General features: G+C 39.3%; 1 protein-coding gene across 4 annotated transcripts in view; it reads left to right on the forward strand.

The window, feature by feature from the left end:
* TNRC6B (trinucleotide repeat containing adaptor 6B) overlaps nt 1-16927 on the forward strand; it is a 217381-nt gene that overhangs the window by 170330 nt on the left and 30124 nt on the right. For all 4 annotated transcript variants that reach the window (XM_084879087.1, XM_084879089.1, XM_084879086.1 and 1 more), the window contains 4 exons: nt 1138-1263; nt 10852-10983; nt 11165-11269; nt 11452-11629. In XM_084879087.1, the coding sequence (XP_084735213.1) occupies nt 1138-1263; nt 10852-10983; nt 11165-11269; nt 11452-11629 (541 nt within the window). The remainder of the gene's footprint in view (nt 1-1137; nt 1264-10851; nt 10984-11164; nt 11270-11451; nt 11630-16927) is intronic.

A 16927-nucleotide genomic window follows, 5' to 3' on the forward strand; every position in this document is an offset into this window, starting at 1 on the left:
CTGTTCAGTGGGACATCTCCAAGTAGGTGAAATTGGTGGGTCAGGGGTATTTGCAAATGCTGTGCTCATCCTACAGACCAGGCTTCACAGCTGTGGGAATACAAAGAAGGACATGCGATGGGAAGACCGAATGGAAAATAACTAAACTGTAATTTGATGATGGACATTATCAGAGAATTTTAAAGTGTTTTGAGGACATAAAGGTGGGCTTAGTTAATTGGAATGTAAAATGAGGAAGAAGGTTTTGGGGGAAACTTTCATGAGGACGACCCCTGAGCTGGGCCTCAGTCAGAGGGAACACGGTGTCAAGTATGGTGTATGGTGTCTTTGCTGAAGGACTTTTCTCAGGAAGGGCCATTCAGCCCCGATTTCTGTAGCTTTTTGAAATAGTCTAGATTGCTCTAGTTAATGGTTTGTTCATTAACTAGATAATAGTCGTACATTTGAATGGGAAGTTACAGGTGAGTAGTGTTTGTTTTGATGTCCCTGTAAAGGTTTTTCTCTTTTCCCCGTTCTTTTCATCTCGTTCTTTGATTCAGATTTCCTCATCTAGCAAAGAAGGGACCAAGCAGACCCAAGACAGAGAAGGGTATTCAGATCTGGAGTAGGGTTCCCATGGAGCTGGGCTGGGCTCATAATTGGTTTGCACTGATTTTATGATTGAACTAACCAGAGAACTAATACCATATGTTGTTTCTCAGTAAGATTATTCATAAGCCTGCATTTTTACTCCATTCCCTTTCAAGATGGATCTCAGTTTGTAAGGCTTGAGAATAAACATGGTAAACCCAATCTTAAAGCAAGTTGAAATAAACCTTATATGGCTTGTGCCTTTCAGTACAAAAACAAAAACAAAAACAAAAAAGAATAAAATGAGTGCCTTTTCTAACATTTGACTAAGTTTAATCCTTTTGGTTTATGTAGTTAATCAGATGACAGGGGTGGTAATGATATGGCTATGATTGAGTTTGAATAATATTCCTGAGCATTCCAAGATCAGGAACTTTTCAGGTATAAAATTCTGTAATTCAATGGAAAATAAGATATGATTCTTTTAAGGCATAGAAAATCTGGACTGTTTCTTATTTGCATGTTCTTATATTAACAAAAAGCCTTACTGTTGCATTATGTTTGCAGGGTGGCAATCATGGTTTGTTCGGAAATAGCACAGCACAATCGAGAGGTATGCACACACCAGTGCAGCCGCTAAATTCTTCTCCTAGTCTCCGGGCGCAAGTGCCTCCCCAGTTTATTTCCCCCCAGGTAAGCAATTGTGTGTTTCCACAATCCAGAAGCAAATCCCGTTCAGGTGGTTGACTGGTTTTATGGGCACAAAAGGAATAATGGTAGTCTTAAATTTGAAAAATCCAAATACCAAAGATTAAGATTTTTACAACAAAATATTAAATCTTTTGTATTGTATTGTGCATACAAAGTAGAAGTTTTTGCATGAAAAGCATTATGGTTATATTCCTTTTACATCATATATTATTCTAATACTGTATTAGTTTTTTAATGGTATATGATTAATGCTGCTTTATAAATTCTGTTGTGTCAGTATTCAGAAATTGGTTGCCCTCAAGGATTCACCCACAGATGAACCAGAAAATTGCCAGATTCTGGTTTTTCTGAAAAGTTTTGAGGAGCTCTGTCTGCTAAAATACAGACTAGGTACTCTGGGGGGAGTTCTAGAACTAAAGAAGTCGCAGGGAATCTACCACATTCTGTCCCGCATACCTCTCAGGAAGCGTAAAAGCTGATGAGCTGGTGTAAGGGTTCAGTGTGTGACCTTAGTCTCCCTAATGTACTAAGTTAGAGCAAGAGCTTTGAGCCCCATCCCACAAAAGGGGGTGAGGCAATTACTAGATCCAGCAAACTGGTTTAAAAGGTCGGATTTTGTTTAGTTTTTTGAAATGTCTTTTAAGACAAAAGCTTAAAATGTTTATTTGAAACCATAGTCTATAGATTTCAAATCCTGTTTTTGACATTGAGTCCGTATCTGTCTTAGTAGAGGAAGGGATGTTCATTGTGTGGCTCCTTCTGAGTGTCTCTCTTCCCCTTTATGCTCTCTAAGTTCCAGTCATACTTCATGTCACGTACAGTGGTGTGTCCTCCAGGCCAGTCTGTTCCTGACTTCCCCAGTACTTGCAGTGACGGTGTCCTAATCCTTGGAGCACTTTCTAGTATGCCTTAGTATCGGATCAGCAGTCATTCATGGTTATTGAATATGTGCAGTGTGCCAGACAGTGTGTTGACAATGCACATCTGCCTCCCGGAGTTGAAGAGTAGGCAGAAAGTGTGATAAATGTTGTATAGAAATGCTAAACAGAGTTTGGGGAGCTGGACAAGGCCTCACATTAGCAGTGACATTTAAGCTGGTTCTTGAAGCATGAGTCACCGTTTGCTGGGCACAGCCAGATTAATGGTGCCTTCTAAGCAGCAGGAACAGCTTGTGTAAAAGGCAGGAATATCTGGAAGAAAATGGCACGTTCAGAGGGATGCATTTAATCTGAATGATTAGTTTGAGCTTGTGGAAGCATATAGTTGTATCTAGAGTAGAATAGGAAGAAGCAAGTCAGGAGGATTGGGACCAAATTTGGAAAAACTTTGCCTTGCTAAAGAGTTTGGACTTTGTCCTTTCTTTGGTCTGCATGGTTTTTAGCCATTATTTGGGCTAATACTTAAAAAATATTTGAGTTCCTAGGTCTCTCCCAGGATACTGAGCAGAATCTTGGGTATTGGAGCCTATTTACCTCCAGGTGATTGTGATGTGTACCCTAAAGTTTGGCTGCTACTGCTATTAGTCATATACTATTGGAAAAGATTTCTTTAGCTGAGTAACAGTATAGGAAAATTTATGTTTTGGAAAGATAACACTGACAGGAACATAGAGGATATGTCTGAATGGCAGAATTATTAGAGCAAAGGAGAACTGTCACGAGGCTAGTCTAGGAGTCCAGGAGTCCAGTGGCAGTGGGAATTAAGACCTTGTGAAGGTCACCAAGGATCTTTGTGTTGTGGAATACATGGTCTGTTCTCTAGTTTCTTATTCAGTGTATCAGCAGCATTTGACACAGTCGGTCACTCCCTCTTTTTTTTTTTTTTTTAACTGTTAAACTGTTTATTTTTATTATAATTTCTTATTTATCTCTTGTCTTATTTTCCAAAATAATAAGTGTCGAGTAAACATTTTACTCTCTGTCCAGTCACAATAAAAAAAATTGCCTTTATTGCTCTGGCTGATATGGCTCAATGGATAGAGCGTTGGCCTGCAGACTGATGTGTCCCAGGTTTGGTTCCAGTCAAGGGCATATGCCTGGGTTGTAGACTCAGTCCCCAATGAAGGGCGTGAGGTAGGCAGCCAATCAATGATTCTCTCACGTCATTGATGTTTCTCTCCCTTCTCTGAAATCAATAAAGAATATAAAATAATAATAAAGAGAAAAATAAATAAAAAGGAAAAAGTTTTTAATTACCTTTATTTCTTATTACCATCTTTGCTCACTCTTCAACAGAAATAATATTCTGTGCTCTAAATTTAATACAGTGTCCTGATGTACCTCACCTGACATCAAGCATGAAATAAGTAGGAAGCAAAAGCCAGAGATACTTTTCTCTGAGGAATATTCAATGTTATTAAGGAAAGAAGAGCATAGCACTTTGTACTAGGGACTCAACCAAGTATGTATTCTAGCAAAAAGGGGCTTAACTTAGGAAGCCATTTTTATTTATATTTTAAATTATTTTTCTATTACAATTGACATACACTATTACGTTAGTTTTAGGTGTACACCCCAGTGATTAGACATTATATAACTTTATTATATCACATTATATAAGTGATCATCCCAATAGATCTTGTACCCATCTGGCACCATACATAGTTATTAGAATATTAGTGGCTGCCTTGGTCCCTGCCCACCACAGCACTGCGGCAGGGGGTCGTCAGGTTAATTAGCATAAGACACTTTTGTTATTATTAGATATTCCCTATGCTGTACTTTAACATTCCCATGACTGTTCTGTTACTTCCAGTTTGTATTGCCTAATTCCTTCACCCTTTTCACTTAGTCCCCTATTCTCTCCCAAATCATTTTCTGTATCTAAAGTCTGTTTCTGTTCTGCTTGTTCTCTTGTTTTTTAGATTCCATTGTTTGTTGATAGGTGGGTATTTATTGCCATTTTATTGTTTATATTATCTTTTTTCTTCTTCCTAAAGAAGACCCTTTAACATTTCATGTACTTCTGGTTTGGTGGTAATAAACTTCTTTAGCTGTTGTTTTTGTTTTTTTGGGGGAGGGGTATAAGTCTTTATATGTCCTTCAATTCTAAATGGTAGCTTTGCTTATTAGAGTAATCTTGGTTGTAGCTCCTTTTCATCATTTTGAATATATATATATATATTTTTTGCCAATCCTTTCTGTCCTGCAAAGTTTCTGTTGAAAAATCAACTGACAGTCTAATGCAGGGGTCTTCAAACTACGGCCCGCGGGCCACATGCGGCCTGCAGAGGAGTCTGATCCGGCCCGCCAGGTTTTTTGGGCAGTGAGCGCAGCCAAGGTGTTACAGTAGGAATTAGTAGTTCATATAGTCCGGCCCTCCAGCTCTCTGAGGGACCGTGATCTGGCCCCCACTTTAAAAAGTTTGGGGACCCCTGGTCTAATGGGAGCTCCCTTGTAGGTAACTAACTGCTTTTCTCTTGCTGCTTTTAAGATTCTCTCTTTGTCTTTAACCTATGTATTTTAATTATGATGTGTCTTGGTGTGGGCCTCTTTGGGTTCATCTTGTTCTCTCTAAGTTCATTTACTAAGTTCTTGAACATCCTTATAACCAATGTTTTGGACTCTGCATCTAGTACATTGCTTATCTTCATTTTTATTTACCCGTATTTTTCGGACCATAAGACGCACTTTTTTCCCCCCAGAAGGTCTTATGGTCCAAATATAGCCTACACATATACTGTAAAAAAAAAGTTTTTTTACTTGCCCGGCTCTGTGTGGTCTCTGTGTGCTTGCCCGGCTCTAAAATGGTTCTAAATGCTGCTGTTTACTTTACAGGGTTGATTACATGTGTTTATGACTGTGATGTTGGGTTTTAATGCACATAAAATATTTTAGGACACTATTTGTTTCAGAATATTTTTTTCTTCATTTCCCTTCTCTAAAAACTGGTGCATCTTATGGTCCGGTGCGTCTTATGGTCCGAAAAATACGGTAGTTCTTTTTATGGAGTTTTGTTCTGTTTTTTTCTTTTGGGATATGTGTCTTTGTCTCCTCATTTTGGCAGCTTCCCTGTGTTTGTTTCTATATATTCAGTAGAGTTGCTATACCCCCTGGACTTGGTAAAGTGGCCTAATGTAGTAGATTTATAGGGTCCAGTGGCACAGCCTCCCTGTCATCTGAGCTGGGCACTCCAAGTTCTTTCCCTCTGCCCTCCACTGTGTGAGCTTTGTACACTCTCCTGTTGTAATTGAACCTTGATTGCTGTTGGCACATCAATGGGATCATCTGTGCAGGAGCCCACCACACAGCGCAGGACTTACTTCAGTGGGGCTCTGGTGCCTGCTGAGTCCACCCCTTGAGTGTGTTGCCTGTGGAGGTGGTTCGGTGTTGGTGCTTCATCGTGGTCTGAAGCTTTTCCCCAGTACGTGGATCTAGGGCCTCCCAGAAGGTATAAGCCAAGGTTATCCACAACCTATGTTCTGCCAGGGGCCACCTGGCATGAGCTACAAAGTGATCTGCAGATGGCTGTTACCTGTGCTGGACTTGGAGGTACCCAGTAAATGCCACGCTGCAAAACAAAGCTTGCTGCCCTAGTGCCAGGGTTGGGGCCATTTGTGGGTACGGGGCACGCTAAAGTGAGATGCTACTTGTTTGAGAGATTTTAGAAAGTCTGAAGCATGAACCAAGACAGGCCATTCAAATGCAAAAGCCACTGGAAATAGCTTGGGTGGGCTCAGCAGATTGATGGGGTGGTGTCAGGGAATCACCAGGGAAGAGAAAACAGTGATAGCCAGATTGAAGGAGGCTCAGATATGGCACCCACCTATTGGCTCTTTGCAGGAAGAGCTTGGAAAGAGAACAGTGGCCTCTGCCAGCATTTCTGTCTGGGAGAAAGCTGCCCCACCAGCCCTCTCCCAATGCCAGACACTTCATTTCCTCCCCGTATATTCCTGGTGCCTTCCAAGTTGCTGCCCCAACACTGGAACTCAGAGCACTCCTTCCTTTTTGAAACACTTAATTCATTTGGCTTTCAGACTCCTATATTGGTTCTCCAGCTACCTCTTCTCCATCTCCTTTGTAGGTTTCCTCTCACTCTTTAACCTTTAAACATCAGAGTGCCCCTTTCTCAAACTTCGAACTCCTTTCACCATCTTCGGTGACTGCTAGGTGATCTCACCAAGTGGAATGGCTGGAAATACTTAGAGTTCCAAAATTGTGACTTTAGCCTAGATCTCTCTTCTTAACTCCACAGACTTCTGGGGATCTCTACTAGGATGCCTTTCGCATCTCAGATTAACATGTCCTAAACAGAACTTCTGACTTCACCCCACACTCCCCTCAAAAACATTCTCTTCCTTCAAGTAAATGGTACTCTCATTCTGCAGGTGTTCACATCACAGACCTGAGACCTAATTGTTCATCTTCTCACAGTACACATCCAGTCCGTCAACAAATCCTTCCTTCACACCTTTATCCAGAATCTGACCAGTTCTTACCACTTCCTCTAACATGACCCGTGGCCAAGTCACCACCGTCTCTCTCCTAGAAATGGCCTCCTGACTTCTAAAAACTGCGCTGTGTGATGCAGCCATTAGTCACCTGCGCACTTGAAAAAGAACTAAATTTTTTATTTTAATTAATTTATGTAGCCACAACTAGTCAGTGGCTACTATATGGACAGTACAGATATAGAACGTTTATATGAATGTAGAAAGTTAAGGTAAATCAAGTTTACTACTCTACTGGGTATCAATCCTCTTATTGCTCTCTCTCAGTATTAACACAAAGTCAACTCTTCACTGGGGTCTTTGAGGCTCTTGGTGATATCCCCTCCTCTATCCGCCACGCTGCCACTTGTTCAGCCTTCTCCTGCCAACAGGCCCCAGCACACTGAGCTTGTTCCTGGATCGATCTCCCAGATAGCCACATGACTTCATCTTTATTTCCTTTGGATCTACGCTTCAATGCCGCCTTATCAGAGAGGCTTTCTCAGGCCACCACCACCTACTGTTACTCTCCCTCCCCTGAGCATGGATTTTGAGCTCGGTAAATTTATGTCAAGTCATGGGAAGACGCATTCCTGAATGATTTAGGAAGTAGAATTGTTAGGAAAGCATAATTAAATTCATCTAAGAGACTTAGTGAAGGCTGCAAATTTCATTAGGACCAAAGTATGTGTTCCACTTGGAAAATAAAATACTTGTGTTCTCCTACATTTTTAAAATTTGTTTATTTAGCAAAATGTGATTAACAGGGGCAGTCAGTATTTAATGTACGCATAGAAAGAAGACATTGAAATTAATCTTTACGATTTGGCATTATAAATGTTCCAGGCCTTGGGTTTTTCTACCTTATTCAGATATTCAGAAAGTAACATATTCTATCAAGCTTCTGTCTTCTTAAATTGCTGTCATTTTGCACCTGCAGTGCTTCATTAACTGCCATATTGGTTCCAACTAGATCTTCACTTTCTCCAACCCAGTTGGAAATTGATGGCTCTTAAGCCAGAGTAATTAACTCCCTGCTATGGGAATGTGCAAACCTGCACTTTAATTACCCTGCAACCCAGGTACAAAGAGCCATTTGCCAGGAGCTAGTAGTCGTGTTTCTCTCTGGTCCTTCTATGTCATCAGAGGACTACACTCATGCAATCTGAAGAAGCGAACGGTTGAGCAAAGCTAGATAGGAAGTCCTCAAAGTGTAACTTTTATAGTCCTTGTAACTGTCAACTTGTGAAACCTATGAGATCCTGGCATTTAAATTAAATTATAAAATGGTCTTGCTGGGACCGGTTTGGCTCAATGGATAGAGCGTCGGCTTGGGGACTGAAAGGTCCCAGGTTCGATTCCGGTCAAGAGCATGTACCTTGGTTGTGGGCATATCCCCAGTAGGGGGTGTGCAAGAGGCAGCTGATCGATGACTCTCTCTCATCAATGTTTCTAACTCTCTATCTCTCTCCCTTCCTCTCTGTACAAAATCAATAAAATATATTACAAAAAATAAAAAAATAAGAAAAATTATAAAATGGTCTTGTGTTAGCATTTCTTTACTTTGTAGTCTTTGTCCATCCTTAAATAATATATTGCTTCATTTTGCCTTTTTTGCACTTTATGTAATGAAACCATATAGTGTATAGCTTTCCCTGACTATTTTTACTTGGCAATGTTTCTGAGATTTTTCCCATGTTGATTTGGGCAGTTGCAGTTCATATAGTATTTCATTGCATGAATACTACACCACCACATATTTACCAATTCTATCAGTAGACATTTGGGCCGTTTCCAGATTTTTGCTATTATGGGCAGTGCTGTTACAGATATTCTTATATTTCTCTCCTAGGATGAATTTCTTTAGGTTACTGCTATGTCATGGGCATGTTTTACTTGGAACGGTAGTTTCTTTTGCTAGTTTTGAGTAGTAGGAATAGTAAGGGAAGGAAATAATAGACTCTTGGCAAGGAAAGGCATGCATTCCCAAGAGAAATGCATTGATCAGGAGACTAGCTGATTTGTTCAGTAGAGCTTTTAAAACTGACTGAAGAAGTGGGAAGAAATGAAAGTTCAGACAATGGCTTTTTATTTTGGAAGCCAGTGGATTGGGAAACAAGTGGAGGGGATTTCCCATGAATCAGAAAAAACCTTGGAAAAGAAGTTAGAAACAATAGTCTAGAATAGCACTGTCCAATAGAAATATAAATGAGCCACGTAATGTAACGTGACGTTTTTAGTGGCCACATTTAAAAAGATAAAAAGAGCCCGGCCAGGTGCTCAGTTGGTTGTCACCCATCCCATATAGATACCAAAATGGTTGCGGGTCCTAGTCAGAGCACATAGCTACGTTTTGGGTTCAAACCCTGGTTGGAGTGCATTTGGGAATCAGCCAATTGATGTTTCTCTCTAATGTTAATGTTTCTCTCTCACCACCACCACCCCTTCCTCTCTCTCCTGACCCCTCTCTCCAAAATCAATAAAAACATTTATTTAAAAAAAGAATTTTTTAAATAACAGGTTTTGCTAACAGGTTTTGATTTAACTCATTTCCCTCTTTGGCAAAAAAAAAAAAATATATATATATATCTTGGATTATAGGAATGATACAGTTGTATCTCTGTTTTGACAAGCCAATTGACAAGCTATCTCTTTGTTTCAGACAAGGTGGAAAAATGTAGGCTAAATGCAGAAACAGTTGTGTGGATTAGTAAATGACTGACTGAGGATTCCCAAGCTGATCAGTTTCAGGTTGGAAAGGAGTTTTTATTGGCAGTTTTTATTACTAGATTATACTTAGCTCTTTCAAGTTCAACATTCTCATCAATGATCAGATGGGGAAACAAAAAGATAAATGTAAGGTCCTAAGATCAAATCATAAATTAATAAAATTTTAAAATCTAGATGCTTAAATATATATAGAGGAGCAAAATATTTTAAAATATTGTAAATTTTATTTTTTAATATTGAGATTTTAATTGACAATACGTTTAGTATATGAATTGGGAGTTATGATGCAATCATCAGAGAAACTGAGATCTTAGGCATCGTTAACAAAAGCATAGATTTAACAGAAGGGTTAGTGGTGACCACGTCTACTCAGTACTAGACTATTCTAGGAAATGGCTCTCTGTTGTGGGCTCTGCATTGAGAAATTGAATGAGATACAAATGGAAAATAAAACAAAACACATTTAGCCTAAAGATGAGACACAAGAGACCTGTAACCACTGTCTCTAGACATTGAAAAACCATCCTGAGAAATCAGAGCATTTATGGGGTGCATTTCTAAGCATTTGACATGGATTAACTCATAAAATTCTCAAACAATCACTGAAGTTAATATTATTCCAATTTTGGAGGTAAGGAAAATGAAGCTCGGAAAGGTTAAATAAGTAACTTGCCCTGAGTCACACACCTCCGAAATGGCAGACCTATATAGTCTGCCTCCGGAACAAAATAAACTCTTGGCCAGGGTGCTTCTTGCCTCTCATGGAAGAGGGATTAAGTTTGTTGTCCTTGGCACCAGCTGGCTCAGTGGGTTCAGTGAAAGAACGTGCAGAGAAACTCAGATAAAACATCTTAAATGAGCAGTCCGAATACGGAAGGGAGTCTTGTGTCTACCCCTGGAGGTTCCTGCAGCCTAGCCTAGCTCAATCCTGAGAACTAGGGAGAAGGAACCAGCTGAGCCCGTCACTGTCTTTTGTTTATAAGTTGATATATTTTTTATTTGTATAACAAATACTTTCTTTTAAGCATTTATTAAGTAGCTTTATACTGTTTGATATATTTTGTTTTATAGCACATTTTGAGTAATAATTTCTCAGCCAAACATCATATTGTCATTAAAATTTTCTGATCTTGCCGATGTTTTCATGATTGTAAAGTTTATCATTTTTGTTGTAAAAAAAATTGCAAAGTCTAATGAAAGAATTTAAAAGCTCATATACTATCACCTCAGAGCTCATATACTATCACCATTGTTAATTCTTTGATGTAATCTTCCCAATCATGTAATCGTTTTCAAGGAAAAAATTGACTCCTGTTTTAGATCTATTAAGATTATTTCCACACAAGAATAATTTATTTTGATAAATTCTGACAGTTCAACTTGTTTGTTCTTTTTATTATTTTTTCGGCTAGGTTTCTGCCTCAGTGCTCAAGCAGTTTCCCAACAGTGGCCTGAATCCAGGTCTTTTCAATGTGGGGCCCCAGTTATCTCCTCAACAAATTGCCATGCTGAGCCAGCTTCCACAGATCCCCCAGTTTCAGTTGGTAAGTAGCAGGTTTTCCTCCTGTAAATGAAAGGGCTGTGTACTTTTTCTTTAACTTGATTTGCTTCATTTTGTGTGTGCTCATCTGTGGGGTAAAAATGGCCGATAGACCAAGAACGTGGTGGCACTCTGCTGGTGGACACCTGATTCAGGAAGCTCAGGGCCTCTCTCTCTTCCCGTAGGCATGTCAGCTTCTCTTGCAGCAGCAGCAGCAGCAGCAGCAGCAGCAGTTGTTACAAAACCAGAGAAAGATTTCTCAAGCTGTGCGCCAGCAGCAAGAGCAGCAGGTACATGGGATTGCAAGGGGCCCTCTCTGGTGCTCTTCGTAAGGAGTGCATTTCTACGAAACCTCTTTGATAGCAAAAATGAATCCTATGTAATCTCATCTTTTCCTGTGATGTTCGGGACTTGGCCTTACTGTGTGTCTGTTCTCCCTCGGGCCTCCTTGCTCTGGACTGCCCGCCTCCAGCTGGCTCGAATGGTGAGCGCACTGCAGCAGCAGCAGCAGCAGAGGCAGCCGAGCATGAAGCATTCACCGTCTCATCCCGTCGGGCCCAAGCCACATCTAGACAACATGGTACCCAACACTCTGAATGTGGGGCTCCCAGACCTTCAAACCAAAGGGCCAATACCTGGATATGGTTCCGGTAAGTAGTTAGTGATGAGAATTACTTTTTTTTAAGCCTGTGGTAAGGATTGACCCTAGCTTACCCTCTGTTTTCATAACAGCCATACAAAGTGCATATAGTCTTATGTCTGTCTTACAAATGAGAGGTATCTGAGTTATCAACATTTGAGAGTTTCTACCCTGTTTCCCCAAAAATAAGACAGTGTCTTATATTAATTTTTGCTCCCAAAGATGCGCTAGGTCTTATTTTCAGGGGATGTCTTATTTTGCCATGAAGAAGAATACGGTACACATTTATTGTTAAATGAAAATAAAGGAAATTTATTACCTGTATACGGTACGGTAGTACGGTAGTTGTCAACACAAACCAGACAAACTATGAATCCCACAGTATCAAGAATTTACTCATTCAATGACAATCATGTCATCATCTTCTGGAAGATGATCATAACAATCCAATTCCTGAATTTCCTGGTGAATTTCTTGTGACTCCATTTCTTTCAGAATCAGTGGATCAAATCTGTCATGTTTAGCCTAGGGGGACCTTATTTTCGGGGGATGCCTTATATTTCACTCTGACTGGAAAGCAGTCTTTTTATGTGGATGAATGGCAGTCCCCTTCCCCAGAAGTAGGAATTTTTAAAAACTGGTTTAAATGTTTGCATATGCTGTGAGTGCTACAGGTACCTGAGGTTATAACATATTAAAACATATACAGGTTGAGGTGTTTAACTTGACTGATAAAATTGGAGAAAATGGAGAACTAAAATTAAATTTGTAAGGCAAACTGATAAAATTCTTCTGATATTTGTATTTCATCTGATTTAAATAGAATTAACACAAGTAAGGCTACACCTTTGACATTCATAAAGAATTTCTTGGCAGGCAAATCATAGCTCTTTGAGAACTGAGAAACATGTTGTAAGCAGAATCCAATCAGTGAGGCAACAGTGATTTAAAAATAAATTTCAAAAATTAAAAGTGTACCACACACCATAGCAGGTTTCTTCTCAGATTGACGTTTAGATTTTATTTTGGTGGAAAAGGTACTCTACTACGCAAACTCAAAAGCAAGAAACCCTGCAATCCATGCTCCTAGGTGGCAGGGTGACCCTGGACAAATGACCTTGTTCTCTGTGCTCTAGTCTGTGAGGCACCTACTTATAAATGTTTTTATTTCTTTCAGAGAGAGGAAGGGAGAAAGGGAGAGAGAGAGAGAAACATCAGTGATGAGAGAGAAACATCTATTGGCTGCCTCCTGCATACGCCCTACTGGGGATCCAGCCTCGGTGTGTGCCCTGACCGGGAATTGAACCTGGACTTCCTGGTTCATGGGGTAACGCTCAACCACTAGCAACACTGGCCAGTCTCAATTATACTCTTTCTTAAAAATGACCCACCTGAGAACTGACTTAAATTCAATATATCCTTTCTACCACTTGGCACAGAAGGGTAGACTGTCCACCATCCCATATCTTCCTAGGGCATGCTCATCTGAGTATAGAACACCAGGTTACCAGGAAAGGAGGAGCCTCCCGTAATAACTAATGAAGGTCGTTATCTCCTGGGTTTCCAGTCTGCTGTTCCATCATGCTTTCTGTTAAGGATGAAGCTTGACCTAAGAACCTGGGTGTTTTCGTATGTGTTGAGTTGTTCCGAATTTAGACACCATACGCCAGGGGTAGGGAACCTTTTTTCCTGCCAAGGACCATTTGGATATTTATAACATCTTTCACAGCCATACCAAATTATCAACTTAAAAATCAGCCTGCTATATTTGGTCAAACATTTAGTTAACTCACCCCTATGCCTTGGCAGGACCAGACCAAAGGATTCCACAGGCTGGACTTTCCCCACCCCTGCCATATGCTGTACAAAAGCAGGACAACTTTGCTTCCATTTCTTTGTATCAAAGAATATGTAGTTCTCAACGTAGAGCCCAGGCAGTTCAAAGCACAGAGAGCATTTGCAAAGTTTGGAAGCAGTTTTTCCACGTATTTAAGTGCTCTGGTGCTTTTCAGCTCTTCTCGGGATTCATCCCTAGAGCATGTCTCAGGGGAAGAAAGGCACCTTCAAACAGCTTGAACATTCAGGTTGCTGACAGTTAGTACTCTTAAAACACATTTTCAAGAGTCTTTGTGGTTCAGTGGATTGGGCATCGTCCTGTTTTCCAACAGGTTTCTGATTTGATTACGCGTCAGGGCACATGCCCAGGTTGCAGGCTCGATCCTAGGTTGGGGGTGTGGAAGAGGCAGCCAAGCAGTATTTCTCTCTCACATCAATGTTTCTGTCTCTCGCCCTTTGCCTCTCTAAAAATCAGTGAAAATATTTTTTAAGAAAACACGTTTTCACAATGCATTAGGTAAAGCCTGTGGATAAACTTTATTGTGTGATTTTCTTAAACTGGGTAATATTAGTGAGACCTAAAGTCATGATGAATTTAGTGACAATCAGTCTTTAGAACAGCTTTAATATTTTCTGCCTCCTATTAAAAAGTAAAATTATATTTTGACTTTGAATCTGTTTTTAGCACATATACCTTTCTTATTTATTAAGAATATTGAAAAATTTTATCATGATGCCTTGTTAGATTAATGGTGTTATTTGTGATTATTGTTTTCATCTCAACTATTCTTAATAGCTAAAGGATCAAAGTTCAATATACACACACATGCGCATTTATAAAAAAAAGTTTGTTTTATATCATATTTTTGTTTTATAAGTAACTTACACATTTAACTATGTATTAAAATCCTATGGAAGCAAGGAAAAAGTACATATTGACTTATTAACCTGTTTACATTTGATAACTTATAAAATAGCTGGAGGCCGGGTGAATGAATTCGTGCATGTGTGGGGACCAGCCGGCCCACCATGATCAGGACTCATAGGGACTGGGCAGGCCAGGGGGAGGGGCCACAGGAGGTTGGCAGCCAGCCCCGCCCCTGATCAAGATAGTTGGCAGGCCTCAATGTGAGTAATAGCGACAGGTCATTCCAGTTGTTTTGGTGGCTCGGCTTTTATATATATATATATATATATATATATATATATATATATATGTAGCTAAATTAACTTTATTAGGACTTTATCATATTAATTGTAATCTGGCCAGTTTTAATCTTCCTTACAAGGTAGATTTTGTATAATTTTTCTTAATGTATATTACCTTATTTAAATTGAAAAATATATTTTTGAGACTCAAAGTAAGTGATTTGGCTGCCTGTTTTGAATAAATCTGTAGCTATAAATTTTGATAAAAGTATATTTCAGGCTTATACAGAGATTAATTTTTTTTTCAAAAAAGATTATATGGCAAAGATGTAACAAAATTAATAGTATTTTAATCTTTCTAATGCTGAGTGTATCAACCTAAAAAAGATAACCTGTGGGTAAAAGTAGCAGGAATAATTAAAAGTATCTTAATTCTTAATAAAGCCTCTTTTGGTATATTTTCTCAAAATTAAAAAGTTAAATGACTTTTGACGGCTTAATTAATTTTTATTTGATTGTTTCTGTAAAATAGATGTTTTTTTAAAATCTCTGCTTATAGCAAAATTGAAAATTAAATTGTCAGATGATAATGACCTATCTAAAAGTTATGTTTTAGTATATATGTTATCAAACCCGGGGGCGGGGGGGGAATATACTTTAAAAATAATTCAAAGAAGTAAGTGATGTTATTTAAAAAAAGAAAAAGAAGAAGTGATGTCATGCTAAAACTTCTTCTTTTCCAATTTGCTTATTCATATAAGATTTATTAGTGCTTTGTGTAAAAAAATTTGTAAAAATAGGCATAAAGTAGCATGAATTTGATCTCATTTAAATAAGTCATAGTCATATTAACGCAAAAAAAAAACACATTTAAATGTGTAAAGAATTTTTGTGAGTTTATTTGAGCGAAACTGTCGACATATGCAACCTCAATGAATTGAGATAATGCTCCAGGGAATGGCGGGTTACATCTGTATTTATACATTGCAATCAAAGGAGGGACATAGGTGGGTTACATGAAATCCATTGGTGATAGACTAGAGAGGCGGGAGAAAGCAAAGTGAGAAAACCCTTGGGATTGGATAAAAAGTAAAATGATGGACACGAACTTAGGTGGGTACAGGAACAATTAACATGATAATGAAGAAATTTGTGGTCTCTGTCCCAGCGCCCAGTACATTAGGTTGTTCCCCAAGGGGTCCAGAAAAAGGGAAGATACAAGCTACCCAACATTTCACAGGATATGTTATTATAGTTGCAAAAAGACAGATAGGCTCAGCTAAGGTAAAGGTTGACCTTGTCAGTGAAGATACCAGCCTAGGACGTAACTGCCCATCATCACTTCTTTTAATTACAGTTTAATTTCAGTTTAATTGTGGTGACTTTAGGTCTCTGAGTCTGCAGGACCACCATGCAGGCCTGAGCTAGTCAAGTCAGCATGTGGCCCCTTCCATCCACAGTCATTGGTAGCTGAACTAATTGTTAAAACAACCACGCATCTTAATAGAAAATGCATTTCCAATAAAATCTTATTTTTTATGTTTAAAATGCATCTACGTTTATAATATTTATGTGTGCATACCTAGTGAAAAGTAAAGTTATGAATATTATAGATTTTTAAAATAGCAGGAGAGTCATTTGTATCTATGAATGTCACACTGTCATGTACATGTGGACATGGAATAGAACTGGTGTGTGAAATGGGCAACTGTGAGTGATTTGTTTTTCTTGTAATGTGTTTAGTATAGTCATTACAAAAGCAGTAGTTTGCTTTTTAATCTACAATAAAAGGAGTAGCAGAAAATAGAGAACTACAAAGGGAGTGAAGGAGGGAACAGTGAAGGACAAGTTCGTTTGAGAGAGTTTCCTTCAGATGCTAAGCACTAAGCCAATGGTAGTGATGAACAGATGATGAATTAAGATGCCTGGCAGCGGGAGAAAGGACCGATAAGACACACAAAGGGCCGAAGCCGGTTTGGCTCAGTGGTAGAGCGTAGGTCTGTGGACTGAAGGGTCCCGGGTTCGATTCCGGTCAGGGGCATGTGCATTGGTTGCAGGCACATCCCCGGTGGGGGGTGTGCAAGAGGCAGCTGGTCGATGTTTCTCTCTCATCGACGTTTCTAGCTCTCTATCTCCCTTCCTCTCTGTAAAAAATCAATAAAATATATATTTTTTAAAAGACACACAAAGGGTTGTTTTTGTAAGAACGATAACATAGATAAAAGGGATATACCGGAGAAATGAGTCCCTAGGAAGGCAAGGGGCATGTCTTATCTCTCTGTTACCTCAGTTGCTAACATAGCATCCGGCACAAATTAGGCTC

This window comes from Pipistrellus hanaki (genome assembly GCF_964339955.1).
Source record: "Pipistrellus hanaki genome assembly, chromosome: 3".
Lineage (NCBI taxonomy): Eukaryota > Metazoa > Chordata > Mammalia > Chiroptera > Vespertilionidae > Pipistrellus > Pipistrellus hanaki.